Source organism: Nycticebus coucang, chromosome 15, assembly GCF_027406575.1.
Source record: "Nycticebus coucang isolate mNycCou1 chromosome 15, mNycCou1.pri, whole genome shotgun sequence".
Taxonomy (NCBI): domain Eukaryota; kingdom Metazoa; phylum Chordata; class Mammalia; order Primates; family Lorisidae; genus Nycticebus; species Nycticebus coucang.
In genome coordinates this window covers 33,221,262-33,239,255 of record NC_069794.1, presented here as the reverse complement: position 1 = coordinate 33,239,255, position 17,994 = coordinate 33,221,262, and the positions used below count along the sequence as shown (strand labels likewise).

The 17,994-nt window shown below is 36.5% G+C and overlaps 1 protein-coding gene across 16 annotated transcripts in view; it reads right to left on the bottom strand.

Annotated features, from left to right (window-relative positions):
* MYCBP2 (MYC binding protein 2) overlaps window positions 1–17,994 on the bottom strand; it is a 309,994-nt gene that overhangs the window by 3,378 nt on the left and 288,622 nt on the right. For all 16 annotated transcript variants that reach the window (XM_053563137.1, XM_053563138.1, XM_053563143.1 and 13 more), the window contains 10 exons: window positions 16,591–16,687; window positions 15,195–15,314; window positions 12,558–12,659; window positions 9,361–9,489; window positions 8,577–8,709; window positions 6,629–6,732; window positions 5,663–5,851; window positions 4,799–4,906; window positions 3,480–3,689; window positions 632–739 (listed from right to left, as the gene is read on the bottom strand). In XM_053563137.1, the coding sequence (XP_053419112.1) occupies window positions 632–739; window positions 3,480–3,689; window positions 4,799–4,906; window positions 5,663–5,851; window positions 6,629–6,732; window positions 8,577–8,709; window positions 9,361–9,489; window positions 12,558–12,659; window positions 15,195–15,314; window positions 16,591–16,687 (1,300 nt within the window). The remainder of the gene's footprint in view (window positions 1–631; window positions 740–3,479; window positions 3,690–4,798; window positions 4,907–5,662; window positions 5,852–6,628; window positions 6,733–8,576; window positions 8,710–9,360; window positions 9,490–12,557; window positions 12,660–15,194; window positions 15,315–16,590; window positions 16,688–17,994) is intronic.

Sequence of the window (17,994 nt, the reverse complement as noted above, 5' to 3'; positions counted from 1 at the left end):
AGAGTGAAAGAAAAGAGAGATACAAGACTATGGTAGGACTATTTCAATTATACTTATGACAGTCACATATACAGCTCATTAATTTGTGTTTTAAAAGCATAAATAGCTGTCAAAATTGATTGAAAACTGATGATAAGTATCTTAAAGAAACTAACAAATAAATGTGTGGCTTTACCAAAAAGGTCTGGACAAAAAAGACCCACGATGTAATCCCATCTCCATCATAAACTATATGATTCAATAAGCAAGCTACTTGTTAATGGTTCCTGGTCTGTCAAATTGAAAATTAATAATATTTCACCTATCTCCTGATCTCATGGATATACTGTGAAGATGTCTTTGAAGAGGGGAACACCTAAAAGTTTCAGTACAGGTTTAACAAAATTGACTAAGTACATTTGTTACTTGTTTAAATACGGTAATTATTTCATGGAAGACAAAATTATAAAATAAAAATACCATCTAAAAAAATACATGAAATTGAAAAATTATACAATGCTGTAAAAATATCAGAATACACAGGAGAGAAAACCAGTTCTGCCCCCTCCCCCACAAGATGGCTACTACTGTTGTTGAAAAACAGAATGCTGATATTTTTGAACTGTTCTTTCTAATAAAATGTTCTGCCCACCTGAGCCCTGGACACATCAGAACAGGCACCACAAATGAGCTCTCTCGGATCATAATCATCTCCTTGTCCAGCCTCAGCATCACAGCGAGCTTCACCGCCAAAATAGGCCTATGGAGAGAACATAACTGAGATTACAGCATAAAAAAGAAACTATGCTAAGGGAGAGGCAGTGTAGGCATAGTGAAAGGAAGATGAAAGGTCTTAGGAAATACTATTGTCTATGAGAAACTCTCCTGAAATGCTAAGTACACGTCTGTACTGCGGATTGGAGGGGGTGAGAATAAGATGTAAAGCTATTTCAATTCTGGATTGGGCTCAAGCTTACGTCAGGGAGTTACCATGTACTGTCAAAACGAATGACACAAACATATTTAAAATTAATAACAAGAATATATTATAGCATTATGTGGTAAATAGAAACTATGGTTTTTCAGGGTAAAGTCTGAATAATTTTTCTTATTTTGAAATACTAAATAACATATTCCTTTGTACTACTTTAAAAATTTGCTTAGTAATTCCCAAACTATAATACTACAGAACAAAAAAAAAAATGCCTAAAATAAATTATTAGTATAGAACTGTAATTCTAAGGCTAATGGGAAAGAAAAAAAATCAATTTTAAGCATCTCCTGATCACGTAGACACTTTTTTAAAAAGGCAAGATAAATTTGGTAATGCTATGCAGGACACTGCTCATACTTAAGAAGCTGTACTATTTGCATGAACTCAACAGTATCCAATAGAGACACCTGAAAAAATATCATGATGGATGACTTACCTGTATTTGCTCTGGGCACAAAATAAATGAGGCCAAGAAATTGGGACAATCTGCATGCACTCATGTCTCACAGTCAAAAGGCTATGTCCAAATTGGGAAAAAACAAGCTGAACCAGTAGAAGTTTATTATCTGTACTAGAAAAACGGGCCAAACGATGGGATCCACTGATGCAGCGGTTATAAAGGCTTGTCCACCAGCTAAAGCTCACCTTAGAAGTATTCCAGTTTGTCTTGGGCCCTATTGCTTATTCCAACTGTTTCACTTTTCTATAGCCTTTGTTTGGCTTCCTAAATATTTGATTGACACTCCTGTGGTAGCACAATATTCATTTATAATGTTTAGCACATTAAACACACACAAAGAATATTTTATTGTTTGTAACGATACAGGTGTCACAAATGTACAATATTGGGTGTGTGTATATTTGTCTGCCTTCCTGGCCATCATATATCTATTTAGTCTTCCATTCATTATCTGTATTTTCTTTATGTTACATTAAGGAACCAGGCACCTACCATTTAGGCATTCTTTCATAAATGAAAAAACAGTCTTTGTTCTTGTGGAATTTACCAAGGGGGGCAGACACACGAATAAGTCAGTCATCACAGTGCAGAATGGAAAGTGCAAGGAAGGACACACGCAAGGCAGCAAGTGGTGGTGTGGTGGTGAGATGGTACATTTCCTAGCAGGTGAAACTTGAGCTGGATCCTGAAGTACGATAAGACAGACTTGGCTCAGCACGGTGTGTACAGGGAGTAGCAGTGGCAGATGACAGTAAAATGCATAGGAGGAGGCAGAGAATTGTTTGTGCAATGGCATGCACATGTCACAAAGTGAGCAAACATGGCTGCATCTGGGGAACACAAGTTGTGCAGTATGTGGTAGTGTGGACAGCAAGTGGGGGCGTACTGGGAGATGAGACTGGAGAGGTAGATTAGGCTACAGCAGCGGTTCTCAACTTGGGGGTTGCAACCCCTTTGGGAGTTGAACGACCCTTTCACAGGGGTCACCTAAGGCCATCCTGCATATCAGATATTTACATTATGATTCATAACAGTAGCAAAATTACAGTTATGAAGTAGCAAAGAAAATAATTTTATGGTTGGGGGTCACCACAACATGAGGAACTATATTAAAGGGTTGTGGCATTAGGAAGGTTGAGAACCACTGGGCTACAGGATTCTAAATAGGAGAAGGACACAGTTAGACCTGAGATCTAGAAATGTTAGTGTGCTACTAGTAGTGTAAGTGTAAGGGATGGAATAGGGGTGAGGGGCTCCACGTAAGAGCTCAGGAGGATGGCTACTATAATTACCGAAGAAAATGATTAGTTGCCGAAGATGTACGTACATAATAGAAAAAAAGGGCTTGAGAGAATTGGAGACTGAATTGACAGGACTCTGTAAATAAAGATTAGAGATCGGGAGAGTCAAGACTGATGAATTTAAAATCAGACATGCAAACTTTGAAATATGTGAGAGAAATCCAAATGTCTGGTAGGCAGCTGAATATCTGTAGCCAAACTTCAAAAATCTGGTAGGTCTTAACAGTATAGGTGGAAGGCAGAGGCATGGACATATAGGAGGTTACCAAAGGTAAAGAGGTATTGAATGAAGCTCTGGGAAAACAACTATTTAAGGGGCAAGTTAAAAAGAAAAAAAAAGGAACTCAGTGAAGAAATTAAAGACAAATGATAAGAAAGGACACTAAGAGTGTTGTCCTGGAAGTCAAGGAAGTAAGAATTTTAAGGAAGAAATAGTTAGCAGAATCAAGTAAGAGAAATTTATTTAAGAACCAGTTGGATTGGGCGAACAGGAGGTTAACACTGACGGAAAATATCTTGTATACAGAACTATTACATGTTTAAAAAAAAGTCTATTAGATAAAATTAAAAAATCCCAAAACAAATTAAGTAAACAAGTACAACTTGTAATAGTATACCAAACTGTTTCATTTTTAATTTCAGGCTTAAAATGTAAGAATAATTAGGTAGCATTATGCAATCTGACTTCTTAGTTATATAGTGAAGCTCTAGTTATTAACACTTCTTAGTGTAATTTATAGCATACCTTTCTGCATTTGTAGCAGACGTAATATGCGTATCTATTCATGGCATAGCCAGCTGGGTCATTATAAAACCTCACACCAGGAGTTGTGATAGCTTCACTCTTATGCAGACCTTCATATTCCAGTCTCATTAAGGCTTTTCTTCTGACATCCTCATAGAGTTCTTTTATTGGATCAAGTAGATCTTTTAATACTATGTGATTTATTTTGTTCTGAAATTGAAAGATGAAAATCTTTAAATACAATCATTTACTATCAATTCCACACAGACTTGGTACATACCTAAGTGCCAAGCATTGTGCTAGGAGATAACCGGACGGAACACATATTATAAATAAAATGCCACTTAAATAATCCTATCAAGCCCTTACAAGCCCACATTTTCCCAAAAGCAGAGAAAATGGAAGCAAAAGGGCCACAGAGGATGACAATTCCTTTTCATCACCTTTAATTTCCTGAGCTGCCTTAGCTGTTCTGGAAATAAAAAATTTCCCTGCTGCCACAAATTAGACACACTCCTTCCATGTGTGCCCAATATTAAGTGATAGAAGTGAACAGGTAGTAGTTTCTATACCACTTTCGTTTATCTATTTCCAGATTCCTAAATGTGACCTGTCTCTGAGGTACCAGTTGAGAGGGGAAAGCAAAAAAAGCAACAATTTTGTTGACTGTTCCTCAGTCTAACTAGGTGATAACTGTGCTAAGCTTTTTCCATATTGTAGTCTTTATACTAGTCTGCAAACATAATGCCGAAAGCTTAATAGAGCAAAAAAGAATGATGAATAGGAAAGGCTCTACACCATTCTTAAAGGTTTTATGTCAGTCATCATTAGTTTTCCAAAACAACTTCCTACTTGCTTACTACCTTTGTAAAGATGTGTCAAAATGCCAAGAATTTTCTCCTTATTTTAGATGAGTTCTAAAATAATATGTTCCAATGGCTCTGAGGATTCTGATTTCACTCTTTAATGGCAGGTGGTTGCCTATTGTGATGCCATGTGACCTGAACCCTCAGGGAGCCTGAAAGGAGTGATACATGCCCTTTATTGCACCATGACGCCTACATGAATTTTCTCATGAAACATGCTTAATAGAATTTAACCCAGTTTTTAATGGATAATTACTGTTTTGAAATGCATTACATAAGAAAGGTAATGTAATATTTTCAAGTTCCACATGTATAAAGAAGGCAGAAAACTACCGAGTGCTGATGTGTACAAAGTAAATTGGGAAGGACATTAAGAGATGTTGACATACATTTATTTTGAAAGATAAAAATGAGAAGAATTAGACAGTAGATGATTTCAGACACTTTCCTTACCTTGCAAATAGGACAAGATATAAATCCAAATGTTATCCTTGGCCCAAGCCATCTATTTTCTAAAACTCGTCGACAGCACTGCAAGTGGAACACGTGACTACAGTCCAGCTTAAATAAACAGAACAGAAGGCTATAAGCCAATGTTCTAATGATAGAACACTTCAGTAACTGGGAGATTACACGATGCAAGATGCCATTTAAAACAGGTAAGAGAAATAGCGAGACATTTAGTACAATGAAATTTCAGAACTTCTCTACTATTTATGGGACATATTAACTAGGTCTTCAGCTTCTCCCAGTTTTTACCATTTATACGTTAATGCCAGCTATGTAAAGTAAGCCAGCTTAGGAAGCAATGTAAAATTATTCCATTCTGTATCTCATGAAAAGAAGAGGAAACTACTGATTTAAAGATTAAAATTTTTTTTTGGATAATATTGTCCTGGAATTAAGAACTGGAAATAGACAATAGGTAAAAGTTAAAAAAAAACTTATTTAGAACACAGTAATGTCTATTATGTACAGAAGAATCCTATGTATCATTATAGATCAATTAGATAATGCTATAAAAATATCACCCTAAATTTTGGAAATTTAGAAGAGACTAGCTACTGGATAACCTAATACATTCTATTGATTATAAAGGTCATGCAAATCCTAAGCTGAAGCTGAGCACACAAAATGGGAAGCAGAACCTACGAGGGAGAGTTTGCTCCTCATTAACATGGTTGATGCATATGGTAAAATAACATTTTGCCTAATGACATCAAAAAGATTTTAATCCTTTTTTTATCTGTCAAATATATTTATATTTTCTCATGTTATTGGCTAGATACATTCAACTCAGATAAAAGCTAAAGCAACCTGAATGGCGGGTGCTGCCGAGAGGGCTTCGGTGAAACATATCATGCACATGTCATCTGCATCCTGCTTCAGGGTGGTGGCACTTTTATCACAGCCATGCAGACAGGGCAGACAGTGCTCTTCATTTTTGACGCCTCCACATGGATGGCCACAAGGATGTGTCTTACTACACGCTATCTTAGCATATTCCTGTTAAAGATGGATTGTAATGGTACTCAAGTATTTAAAAAGGCACACATTCTGATAATTTTACCTATCATATACATTTCTCAAAATTATTTTCACACTAGAAATACCTAAGAAGGCTAAGTTACAACAACTGAAGTTATTTTCTTTGAGTATCATTTAGAACTATTAACAGAATCTGTTTTTCTTTTAGTATGATTTTTGAAAAATTTCACTTCATATAAAGAAAATGCTGATAATGTATTTGTTATCATGCATAGCCATGAAGCAAAAAGTTCTTGAAGTAAACAGTTCCCTGTTTTCCACTTGCTCCTCACGAAAAGGGGGGAAAAACCCACTAGATACCTCTCACTTTCTGTGCATATCCAAATTGTTAATTAACTGAGGAACCAAAAACATCTGGATAAAATGGAACATACGTATATATGTTCAGAACTAAAGAACTCTCAGATACTGAAAATATATTTTAGGGAAATAAGTGAATAAAGTATGTATGAGGTATAGGAAATGTAATCTGTAAATTTTTAACTCTTCCATTAAATACATATGATCATGGTAGCTGATAAACACACAAAAGTCTGATTTCAGATTGAGAGGCTTTTTTTATCCATTCTCTACCTTTGATAAAAGCATTTAACTCTTGACATAGGAGGTAATGTACTAATTTAGAAAGCTAGGGTGCTGCTGAGCTATAATTCTTATTTATAAGGAGCAATGGTGTCACGTGGGAACACGTGCTATTCCTCACTAGGATGGCCTGACCATGAATTGGACACTCACCTGGCAATCTGCATCAGAGCAAACACTGCCAACAGCAGACAACTCTGTTCCACTCCTGGAACCACAAAAGCGACAAGCTTCTGAGCTACTTGTAGTGGGTTTACCTAGATTTAAGCAGAAAAAGAAAACTCTTCCTTAAGGATATGTTGCCTACATATTTTAATATAACTAATTAAAATAAAAAAGGAAACTAGGTTTGTATCAATTGACATCACTGGAAAATAAGCCTTGTAGTTGTATAGCCAAAAGGTTCTAAGTTGCCCTAATTATAAAATAAATAAAAATGGGATAAGAAACGAGACCTATCTAAAGCCAAATAATCACTTGACTGATTTGCTTATCCTTTTTCAGTACAAGAAACAGACTAAGTTGCCAGTCAAGTTACCAGACTGAGCAGATGTGGCAAGCCCCTACGTCAATTGCATAATACCAGATAAAATATAATAACCAAAATGAAATAAAAATACATAGAAGATATGGAACTCTCTAAGGATCTTAATAACAAACTTATAAGGCATAGAAGAAAGCCTGTCATCAGTGAGTATAACATTTGGAGAACAGAACAATTCCTTGAACTGGCTCAGTGCTTGTAGCTCAAGCGGCTACAGCACCAGCCACATATACTGGAGCTGGCGGGTTCAAATCTAGCTCAGGCCCACCAAACGACAGTGACAATTACAACCAAAAAATAGCTAGGTGTTGTGGCAGGTGCCTGTAGTCCCAGCTACATGGAAGATTGAGGCAAGAGAATTGCTTAAGCACAGGGGTTTGAGGTTACTGTGAACAGTGATGCCACGGCACTCTACCCAGGGCAACAGCTTGAGACTCTATCTGGGGGGAAAAAAAAATGTTTGAACTATTTAAAGAGAGAAAAGAATCCATATAAAAACAGAGCAGTAAGAAAAAGAACATGAAGATCTGAAAATTAACAACCACTTCTTCCAAATTAAACACAGATACAAAAATCTGAATATCAATACATTACATTCAGCAATATTTATAGAACAGTATTTTTTAAAATGAATAGTTTAGACCATGAATACAAGGATAGCTCAACATTAGAGCATTTATTAATGTAACATATGCCACTGACAGATCACAGGAGAACAAATCAGCTTTGAGAAAAAAATGCCCTGCTCTTATAGCATGAAAAGTCATCTGTCAATTGAGAGTTAATTTGGTTCAGGTTTACACCTAACTCCAACATCAAAAGTTTGTGTCAGACAATTAGCAGATTACAGATAACGCTAAAAACATTCAATGTAACTTCAAGCTGGGAATATGTAAGATTTACTTTAAAATACAATGAAATCTGTTTTAGAGATGTATATTAAACGTGTATGTTACTTTTTGTCTAAGGTAACATCTATTAATTCTTGTTAATTATTTTATTACTATCAATGGGAACAATACCATTCAGAAAACCTTGACAAGGACTAGGCCTACAAAAACTTCTGAAAATAGTAAGTCATACAACATTACAGTTAAAAGAGATCTTAATGCAGCAACTCCTGTAGGGTTACAATGAACAGAATTAGAAAGGAATGTCAGTAAGTATATTTTATCTACGGAGCCTCCGTTTGCTGTGATACTTAACATATGGGAAATGTATTTGGTATTTCTGAAAACAATCAGTCACATTTATCTCTGGACAACTGTCTTGCTTTTTAATGAAGACAACGAGTTCCAGAGAGGTTAAATGATTTTCTCAAGGTCACACAGCGATAGTTAGTGATAAACCAGGTTATCTGACTTTTAGTCTAATGCCCACTGCACCACAGAACACTGTCTCTGTCTAGAAATATAGTAATGTTGATCAACAATGTCATAATCAAACATCAGAAAATCACTCAACATTATTCACATTAAATGAAGTAACATCTAGTTTACTCATAATCAGTAGGCACGGTTCAATCTTATTTATGGTTCAACATTAATCCTCTTTTACCTGTGTGTTCTCGGAATTCCACCATTGCCTTCATTGTTTTAGAATCTGCCAGAGCCATCAACCAGAACAACTTGGTTCTACCACAACCTTCATGAAGATCAACCTTTATAGCCTCTTCTTCTTCTTTGAAGACCTAGTGTTTCATTAAGGAAAAGAGAAAAATATATTTACTTATTCTGAAAGAGGAAGTACAATTATTCAACAAGAAGAGTGGCTTTCTCCAATGAAGCACCCATCCTAAAATGTTCCAGATAGTTCCAATTTTCTCCTCTTTAATCTTTGCAACAGGCCTATGTGAAAACCAGGCATTGGCGCTCAGTGCCCAAAGCACAGTGGTTAGGGCACCAGCCATATGTACCAAGGCAGGCAGGTTTGAACCCGACCAGGGCCTGCCAAACAACAATGACAACTGCAACCAAAAAAAAAATAGCCAGGCATTATGGCAGGCGCCTGTAGTCCCAGCTGCTTGGGAGGCTGAGGCAAGAAAATTGCTTAAGCCCAAGAGTTTGAGGTTGCTGTGAGCTGTTGATGCCACAGCACTCTACTGAGGGTGACATAGTGAGACTCTGTCTCAAAAACAACAAAACCAGGCATTGGAAAGCTTAAACTACTTGCTAAATTTACAGTTGATAAGCGAGATAGCTGGGAGCTCAACAAAGATCTTTGATTCCAAAGTCCATTTTTTCCAATTATACCAAGCTTCTTTCCCACATTTATTTAACACTTCATTGGCTGTATTTTATGTTCCAGACACCATTCTGTGTACAAAGACAGAAATCTTTACCTGTCTTTGGTGAGTTTTGGTTCGTCGATGAAGATGAAGGAATCTATCACAGTCAGTACATAAATTTCCACAGACATTGCATAAAATGATTGCTGCAGTTTCTCCATCATCATGGTTATCACACATAGGCTAAAATAAGCATTTCCATGTGTTACATTAGGTTAACAAGAGAGTCTTAGACACTCATAGAAAGTGAAATTTATAACAATAAAAGACTGTTACTCTAAAGCTATTAAGAATTTAAAATCTGAATGTTAAACAGCATTATTGCAAGTACACTTAACTATAAAAGTCTCTGAAAACCCCAAATTCAGTGATTAAATGTGCTATGCAGGCATGATGATTAATAAAATGAACACGTGTACCACAATTTGCTAGTCCGTTCGTGGTCGATGGGCACTTGGGCTTCTTCCATGACTTAGCAATTATGAATTGGGCTGCAATAAACATTCTGGTACAGATGTCTTTGTTATATTATAATTTTTGGTCTTCTGGGTATAAACCTAGTAAAGGAATTATAGGATTGAATGGCAGGTCTATATTTAGATCTCTAAGTATTCTCCAAACATCCTTCCAGAAGGAAAGTATTAGTGTGCATTCCCACCAGCAGTGTAGAAGTGTTCCCTTTTCTCCACATCCAAGCCAACATTTCTGGTTTGGGCATTTTGTTATGTGGGCTACTCTTACTGGGGTTAGGTGATATCTCAAAGTAGTTTTGATTTGCATTTCTCTGATGATTAAGGATGATGAGATTTTTCTCATGTGTCTGTAGATTGTGCGTCTGTCTTCTTTAGAGAAGTTTCTCTTCAAGTCCTTTGCCCACCCTGAGATGGGATCACGTGTTCTTTTCTTGCTAATACATTTGAGTTCTCTGTGGATTCTGGTTATTAAACCTTTGTCGGAGGTATAACCTGCAAATATTTTCTCCCATTCTGAGGGCTGTCTGCTTTACTTACTATGTTCTTGGCTGTGCAGAAGCTTTTTAGTTTGATCAGGTCCCAGTGATGTATTTTTGATATTGCTTCAATTGCCTGGGGAATCCTCCTCATAAAATATTCACCCAGGCCGATTCTTTCAAGAGTTTTCCTTGCATTTTCTTCAAGTATTTTTATAGTTTCATGTCTTAAGTTTAAATCTTTGATCCAGTGAGAGTCTATCTTAGTTAGTGGTGAAAGGTGTGGGTCCAGTTTCAGTCTTTTACAGATCACCAGCCAGTTCACCCAGCACCATTTGTTAAATAGGGAATCTTTTCCCCACTGAATGTTTTTAATTGGTTTGTCAAAGATCAAATAATGGTAAGTAGCTGGATTCATCTCTTGGTTCTCTGTTCTGTTCCAGACATCTACTTCTCTGTTTTTGTGCCAGTACCATGCTGTTTTGATCACTATCAATTGTGGTACATGTATACCATGGAATATTATGCAGCCTTAAAGAAAGATGGAGACTTTACCTCTTTCATGTTTACATGGATGGGGCTGGAACATATTCTTCTTAGTAAAGTATCTCAGGAATGGAAGAAAAAGTATCCAATGTACTCAGCCCTACTATGAAGCTAATTTATAGCTTTCGCATGAAGGCTATAACCCAACTATAGCACAAGAATATGGGGAAAGGGTCAAGGAAGGGGAAGGGAGGGGAGGGGTTAGATTGGAGGGAGGGCAATGGGTGGGGCCACACCTACAGTGCATGTTAGAATGGGTACAGGTGAAACTTACTAAATGCAGAATACAAATGCCTACATACAATAACTAAGAAAATGCCATGAAGGCTACGTTGAACAGTTTGATGAGAATATTTCAGATTGTATATGAAACCAGCACATTGTACCCCTTGATTGCACTAATGTACACAGCTATGATTTAACAATTAAAAAAAAAATTAAAAAAAACAAACAAAGAAAAAACTGCAGTCCTCAACCCCTGGGCTATAGCAGGTTACTGGTTTGTGGCCTGTTAGGATCTGGGCCACAGGGCAGCGGGCAAGCCAGCAAAACATCTTCTGTATTTATAGCCGCTCCCAATTGAGTATATCACTGTCTGAGCTCTGCTGCCTGTTAGAACAGCTGGGGTATTAGATTCTCACAGGATTATGAACCCTACTGTAAACTGCCCACACGAGGGATCTAGGTTGTGTGCTCCTTATGAGAATCTAAAGCCTAATGATCTGAAGTGGAGTTGTAATGTGCTTGAAGCATCCTGAAACCATCTCTTCCCTCAGTCTATGCAAAAATCGTCTTCCATGAAATAGGTCCCTGGTGCTACAAAGGTTAGGGACTGCTGTTTTAGAACACTACCTCCAGAAGTCCTTGTCTGTCTCTTACAGGCCTTGGTCTTCTTGTCTGTAATGATAACCCCTTGCCGCTGGCTTCACAGGAGAAAATGAGAAATGATGTGAGCTGTTGGTTTTTAAGACTGTTCCAGCCATCCCTGATCTATAAAGTGGTGATAGATCTTTATCTATCAGCAACCTATTATTGCTTTTTTGATTTCAAAATTCCCTTTCCATTCTGCTCCCCCAACAACCTCAAAACACCCACAGTTCGTATTGCACAAATTAAAATATTCTTACATGTGAAAAAAAAGAACACGTATATTTTTCTTAGTGAATTAAGAAATATTTTTTACATCATATAGCCAAACATTCTGCATGCTAAATGAATAAAATGATTCACTTTTTTTTTTTTTAAATTTTTGGGGATTCATTGAGGGTACAAGAAACCAAGTTACGCTGACTGCATTTGTTAAAGTCCCTGTTACAATTGTGTCTTGCTCCCCAACTGTGTCCTGAATATTAATAAGAAAATGTCAAAAGGGCATTTGTAAAGTCTTTGTGTCTAGTGATACTAAAAATACCCATCAAACCCTCTTTGAGCACATACTGCCTACGTGAATAGGCAGTGTGGCGTGTTTCTGTCTTACTGTTTTATTTCCTCCTTCCCACCATAAGACTGTAAGATATTTTATATAATGTCTAGATACAGTTTCATATTCTGGCTATGAAGAAATTTTTATGTAAGAATTGACTCAGAGAAGCAGGAGAAAACTCTAATACAATTAAATAAAAGCCCCTAAAGTTTGCAATATACTATGAAGAGGGGACTTTAAGTGAAATAGATTTGTGTGATAAACTTGACCTATGAAATACAACTTTTCAAGAGTTCTACAAGATAAATTCTTACAAAATAATTCTGGTCTTACCATTTGTTTTTGTTGCCCATCTTTTCCCATCCATCTCCCTGAGGAGAGACGATCTACATGGTCCTGATCGAGAACACACAGTGACGCCAGAGCAAGCCAGAGCTGTCGAAAGGAAAGGCTGTTACACCACTGAATTTTTGAGGAAGACTTATAACATGCTAACGTCTGACACATGAGCACAGCTCGATAAATGCTGGCTGCTGTTGATATAGATATCTGTGGCTCTCAAGTTTTCCTGATGTGGTACCAGGTACACACAATCACTGCCATATGTGCCATGCACACAATAGGCATTCAAATTATGTACTGAACAAATGACTGTTTCTCTGATGGACCAACCTGTTTTTTACCTTATATATGAAATTAGCATTTATTGGTCTACTATGTAAACAATGTATGAATAAATAAATTTGCATATTAATATTTACTGTACCAAGGCAGTACTGAAGAAAGACTGTTTCTCTGATGGACCAACCTGTTTTCCACATGATATATGAAATTATCCTTTATTGGTCTACTATGCAAACCACATATGAATAAATAAATTTGCATATTAATATTCACTCTAACAAGTGCGTGTGAGTGTGACTGGCAAGAGAGAACAGGACAGTCCATGCAAGGAGGAGGGGGAAACAGAATGAAGGAAAGGAGCACATGAGTGGCCGCTGTCAAAAATGCCTGCTTCACGTCACACCAGCAAGATAGTGCAGATTGGCTTTTTCTGCTTTAGGGAAATACAATTTATATTTTTTTCAGATTTCTGAGGATTAACCTGAACAATTTTCACCAGTGTCCACTTTTTCCTAACATTTTTACATTCCCTGCTTTAAGGAAATCTCAGATCTTTTATGGAAGTGTATGGGGCATGAAATCTGATAGGTTTGTTATGAATGTCTCATCTAAAAAATGCAATCTCATTTCCTCAGAGATACTATCCTCTCCTCTCCTACGGAAGGAATTCTTGCTTTTTAAAAGTAAAAGCAAGCAAGAAATAACCAAACAACCCCATTAAAAAAAATGGGCAAAAGACATCAACAGAAACTTTTCAAATGAAGATATGTATGCCAATGGCCAAGAAACTCATGGACAAATGCTCAATATCTCTATTCATTAGGGAAATGTAAATCAGAACCACAAGGAGATAGCACCTAACTTCAGTGAGAATGGCTTGTATTGAAAGTCATACAACAGACTGGGTGCCTATAGTTCAAGTGGCTAAGGCACCAGCCACATACACCAGAGCTGGCAGGTCTGAACCCAGCCTGGGCCTGCCAAACAACGACAACTACAAGAACAACAATAACAAAAAGTAGCCAGAGGTTGTGGTGGGTGCCTGTAGTCCTAGCTACTTGGGAGGCTGAGGCAAGAGAATCACTTAAGCCCAAGCGTTTGAGGTTGCTGTGAGCTGTGATGCCACAGTATTCTACCAAGGGTGACACAGTGAGACTTTGTCTCAAAAAAAAAAAAAAAAAAGTCCTAAAACAACAGATGAGGGTGTGGATGCAGACAGAAAGGAAGTCTCAGGCACTGTTGGTGGGACGGCAAACTATGCAACCTCTGTGGAAGACTGTAGGGCGATACCTCAGAGAAATTATAGAAGACCCACCATTTGGTCCACAAATCCCACTGCCAGGCATATACCCCAAAGAAGAAAGATACCTGCACTCTAATTTTTACAGCAGCACAATTCACAATTGCAAAGATGTGGAAGACAACCTAAGTGCTCACCAATATATGAATAGATTAATAAAATGTGGTACATGCATATTATGGAATACTACTCAGCCATATAAATGGTGATATTGTATACTTTTGGGTAACTTAGAGGGAACTAGAAACCATTCTTCTAAGTAGGACATCACAAGAATGGAGAAAGAAACACATGTACTCAATACCATATTGGAACTAATCAATCAACACTTAAGTGCATGGAAGTAAGTCTCAATGAAAGTTAAGCTGGGGGGAGAGGGGAGGCAGGGAGGGGTAAGTTTACAGCTGCTGGGTACAGTGCACACTATCTGAGTGAAAGGGACATTTAGCCTTTACCCACATAATTATGTGTATAACTTTGGGACTTCTTCTTGGAAGTCTCCCTGGGTCTTAATATAACATAACACGTGCAGTTACATGTATAACTTTGACTTAATCTGTACAAAAACCAAGTATGTAAACAAAACACATGTGCCCTCCACTCTGATATTCTAAAATTAAAAAAAAAAATGTAAGACTTGTAAATATAGTAAGTAAGCCAGGGGGCTCAACATTTTGGACAGCTAGGCCATACAAAAAGGACTAGGAGGGGCTTTGTCCTCAAAGGAGCTCCAGTTCATCACAGCATAACGCTGCCACTGAACTCACTGTGGAGAGCTACAAACACCATTAGAAAGACAATACACTAACACTCATTGTAATTTAGCCTTTCTAACCAGTAAGTCATCTTCTTAAAATAATAACAGTGGAAAATAATGACTACCATCTATAGTCCATAATTTATAAAAGACCTTTATACTTTTCAGTAAGTACAATATTTGGTTAAAAAGGATTAACTTGACTTAGTGATTAAAGTATGTTCAAATCTACTACTAAAAAAGAATATGCAGTATTACAGACCAAATTAAAACAAACAAGAATACCTACTCTAGTTGTTGCAATACACCTCACTGGAGACCTAAATTCTTCTTCCATCTTAGTCAAGGCGATGATGGTTTCTGCAATAGCATTTTTTGTCACTCGGGACCAAGCTTCCGACAGATGACCCTATTGAGCAGGGTAGAATATTTTAATAAATAACCAGAAATGTATTATCATAGTAAATTATTTTCTCTTACATAACATCTCATATCAAAAGAAAAGATTTATTAGGATCAAGACCATGGAATTACAGACCAAGGAGCACAGACTTCTGAACTAAAATCCTTCACAACCCTATGGAAAATTCAACTTCTGATGATCATTTTGATGATTTAAAAGAAAAGTCACCATTAAAATCTAAATTCTCAGTACCCTTTTCTTGCAGAGTTCAAGGGCAGGTCCTCTCCCATTTGGATAAAGATATACAGAAATACTAAGGTTATCTATGCCTGAGAAATTTTATTACTGAACATCAACTTTATATAGTTAAGTCAGTTTTTTGAGAAGAAAGTATTACTGGCACCCAAGAGCATAAACAGGTTCAAAGTACTACTACCTTTATTTGCTAATGTGACATGTAATGAACAGACACTGAACTCTCTTACAGAATGTACGTATTCCTACATATTGTTACTGAACATTTTTATTCAGTGAATACCCAGAGAAAACCTGTTTGCTACAAAGATTGAGAAAACATCCACACTGTTGGGAAAAGTGATAGAATCTTTAATCTTTCCCCCAGGATATCCTCCCACTTTTCATATCCACATGTTATCAACCTTTTAAAGAGCATTGATTCCTCCTCCTTCAAAATGCCTTCTATTCCCTCTGCCTCTCAGGAACCTATATTCCACAGTATCTTGTCCCTTCTCAGGAATGTGCAGAAACTGACAGTATGGAGTAACATAAGACCCAGGCATTCTGTGAGGTAATTCTCTATCCTCCATACTCTCAGATCTTCTCCTAAAGTCAGCATCTGAAGACAGTGGGACAGGACATCAATAAAGAAGAATATAGGCTTTATAGAAATGGCAAAGACTAAAGAGAAAGAAACTTCGACTCCTAGGAATGCTATTGTTCCTTTAGGCTTCTGGACTCTTTTTCATAGTGTCCAAAAGAGTAAATTTTATTTTATTAAGTTTTAATGTTTTGGAAGACTTAAGCAACAACTCTTAAGTAAATTATTTGGGAAGTTTGAAATAAACATAGTTTACATAAATGACAAATTTATCACTCACTGAAAGGACAAATGACATAATAGTTAGCATACTAAAAACAGCCTTTAAATAAAGCAAAAGAACACTAATGTATTACTATCAATCCAGCAGGGTAACTGTTTGTTTTGTCTATCAGATTCCTCCTGCATCTCACTGTCATAATGGTTGCGAGAATGAGAACTTACTGCTGCCATATCCTTGATAAGTTTAATGATGATCTCTGAGATCTGGGTAGGAGTTGAGCCCTTCATCCACCAATGACTTTCACCTCGTCGAAGATAACTACGAGGAAAAATCAGCATTTATAAACCAATAAACTTATCAATGGTAGTTGTTACCAATTAACAAGATGAGAATATTATTTCAACATGTAGCATCTTAAATTTTTAAATGAATGGATCGATTAAAACATTTTAAAAGAAAATTAATCAAAACATTACCCAAAATCTATTTCTTCAATGCCAAGAGAGTAGCTAATCTGATTTATATTTCCTTTCAAATATTTGCGCACTATTTTTTTTTTTTTTTCATCTTCTGGAAGTGTAGTCCATAGAACACAAGCTGTTTATTTCTAGTACACACGAAGATAATAAAAACCTTGTGCCAGAATACAAACCAACCATGTCACTAAACACATTACTGTTCAGTTTAGGTGACATTTTTTCCCTGGAAAGTCTATCTACATGAAGAAAGTAATATACGTTCTCATGCCATCTGCTTATTGTCAGGGACTGGCCCTTCGGATTAGCTCTACTGTAAAAGTCCCTAATTTTCCACCATTACATATTACAGAACATCTTTGCATATATATCTTTGTGCAAATGTATAACATTTTAGAAGTAGAACTGGTGGGTGGGTAAAGAGATAATGCATATTTAAAAAAAATTAGATATTATCAAACTGACATCTAAAAAGGCTGCAGCAAATCACAGTAGGTAAAAACATCTATTTCCTCACAATGTTGCCAAAACAGCGAAGATATTTTGTAATTCTTTTAATCTAAACTACGTTTCTCTGATTAGTTATGAGGTGTTTCTTCATTTCCTTATTGGCATTTCTAATTTTTTTCTTTAAACTCATTGCTCTTGTCATTTATTTTTCTGTTAGGCGTTTGCCTTTTTCTTATTGATTTGAAGTCATTCTTATAATGTTATTGCTAATAATTCAGTGCCTATTACATAAATTTAAATATTTTTTTCTGGGTGAGTTACTTAAATTTGAAAACATTTAAATAATATCATCTAGCATGTTATTTTCATTTTTATATAGCCCAACTTATAAGTCTTTTCCTATATCACTTTGTGTTTTGTTTAATGTCTTCCCAAATCATATAAAAATATTTTTCCATAATTTGTTCTAGTAGTTTTTGTTGAGATAGGGTCAACTAGTGTGTTGTTGAGATAGGGTCTTACATTGTTGCCTGGGCTAGAGTACAGTGGTGTCATCATAGCTCACTGCAACCTCAAACTCCTGCGCTCAAGAGATCCTCCTGCCTCAACCTCTATAGGGCATGCTCCTGTAGTTGGGACCACAGGAGTGTGCCACCACATCATGTTTAAAAAAAAATATATATATGTATATATATATAC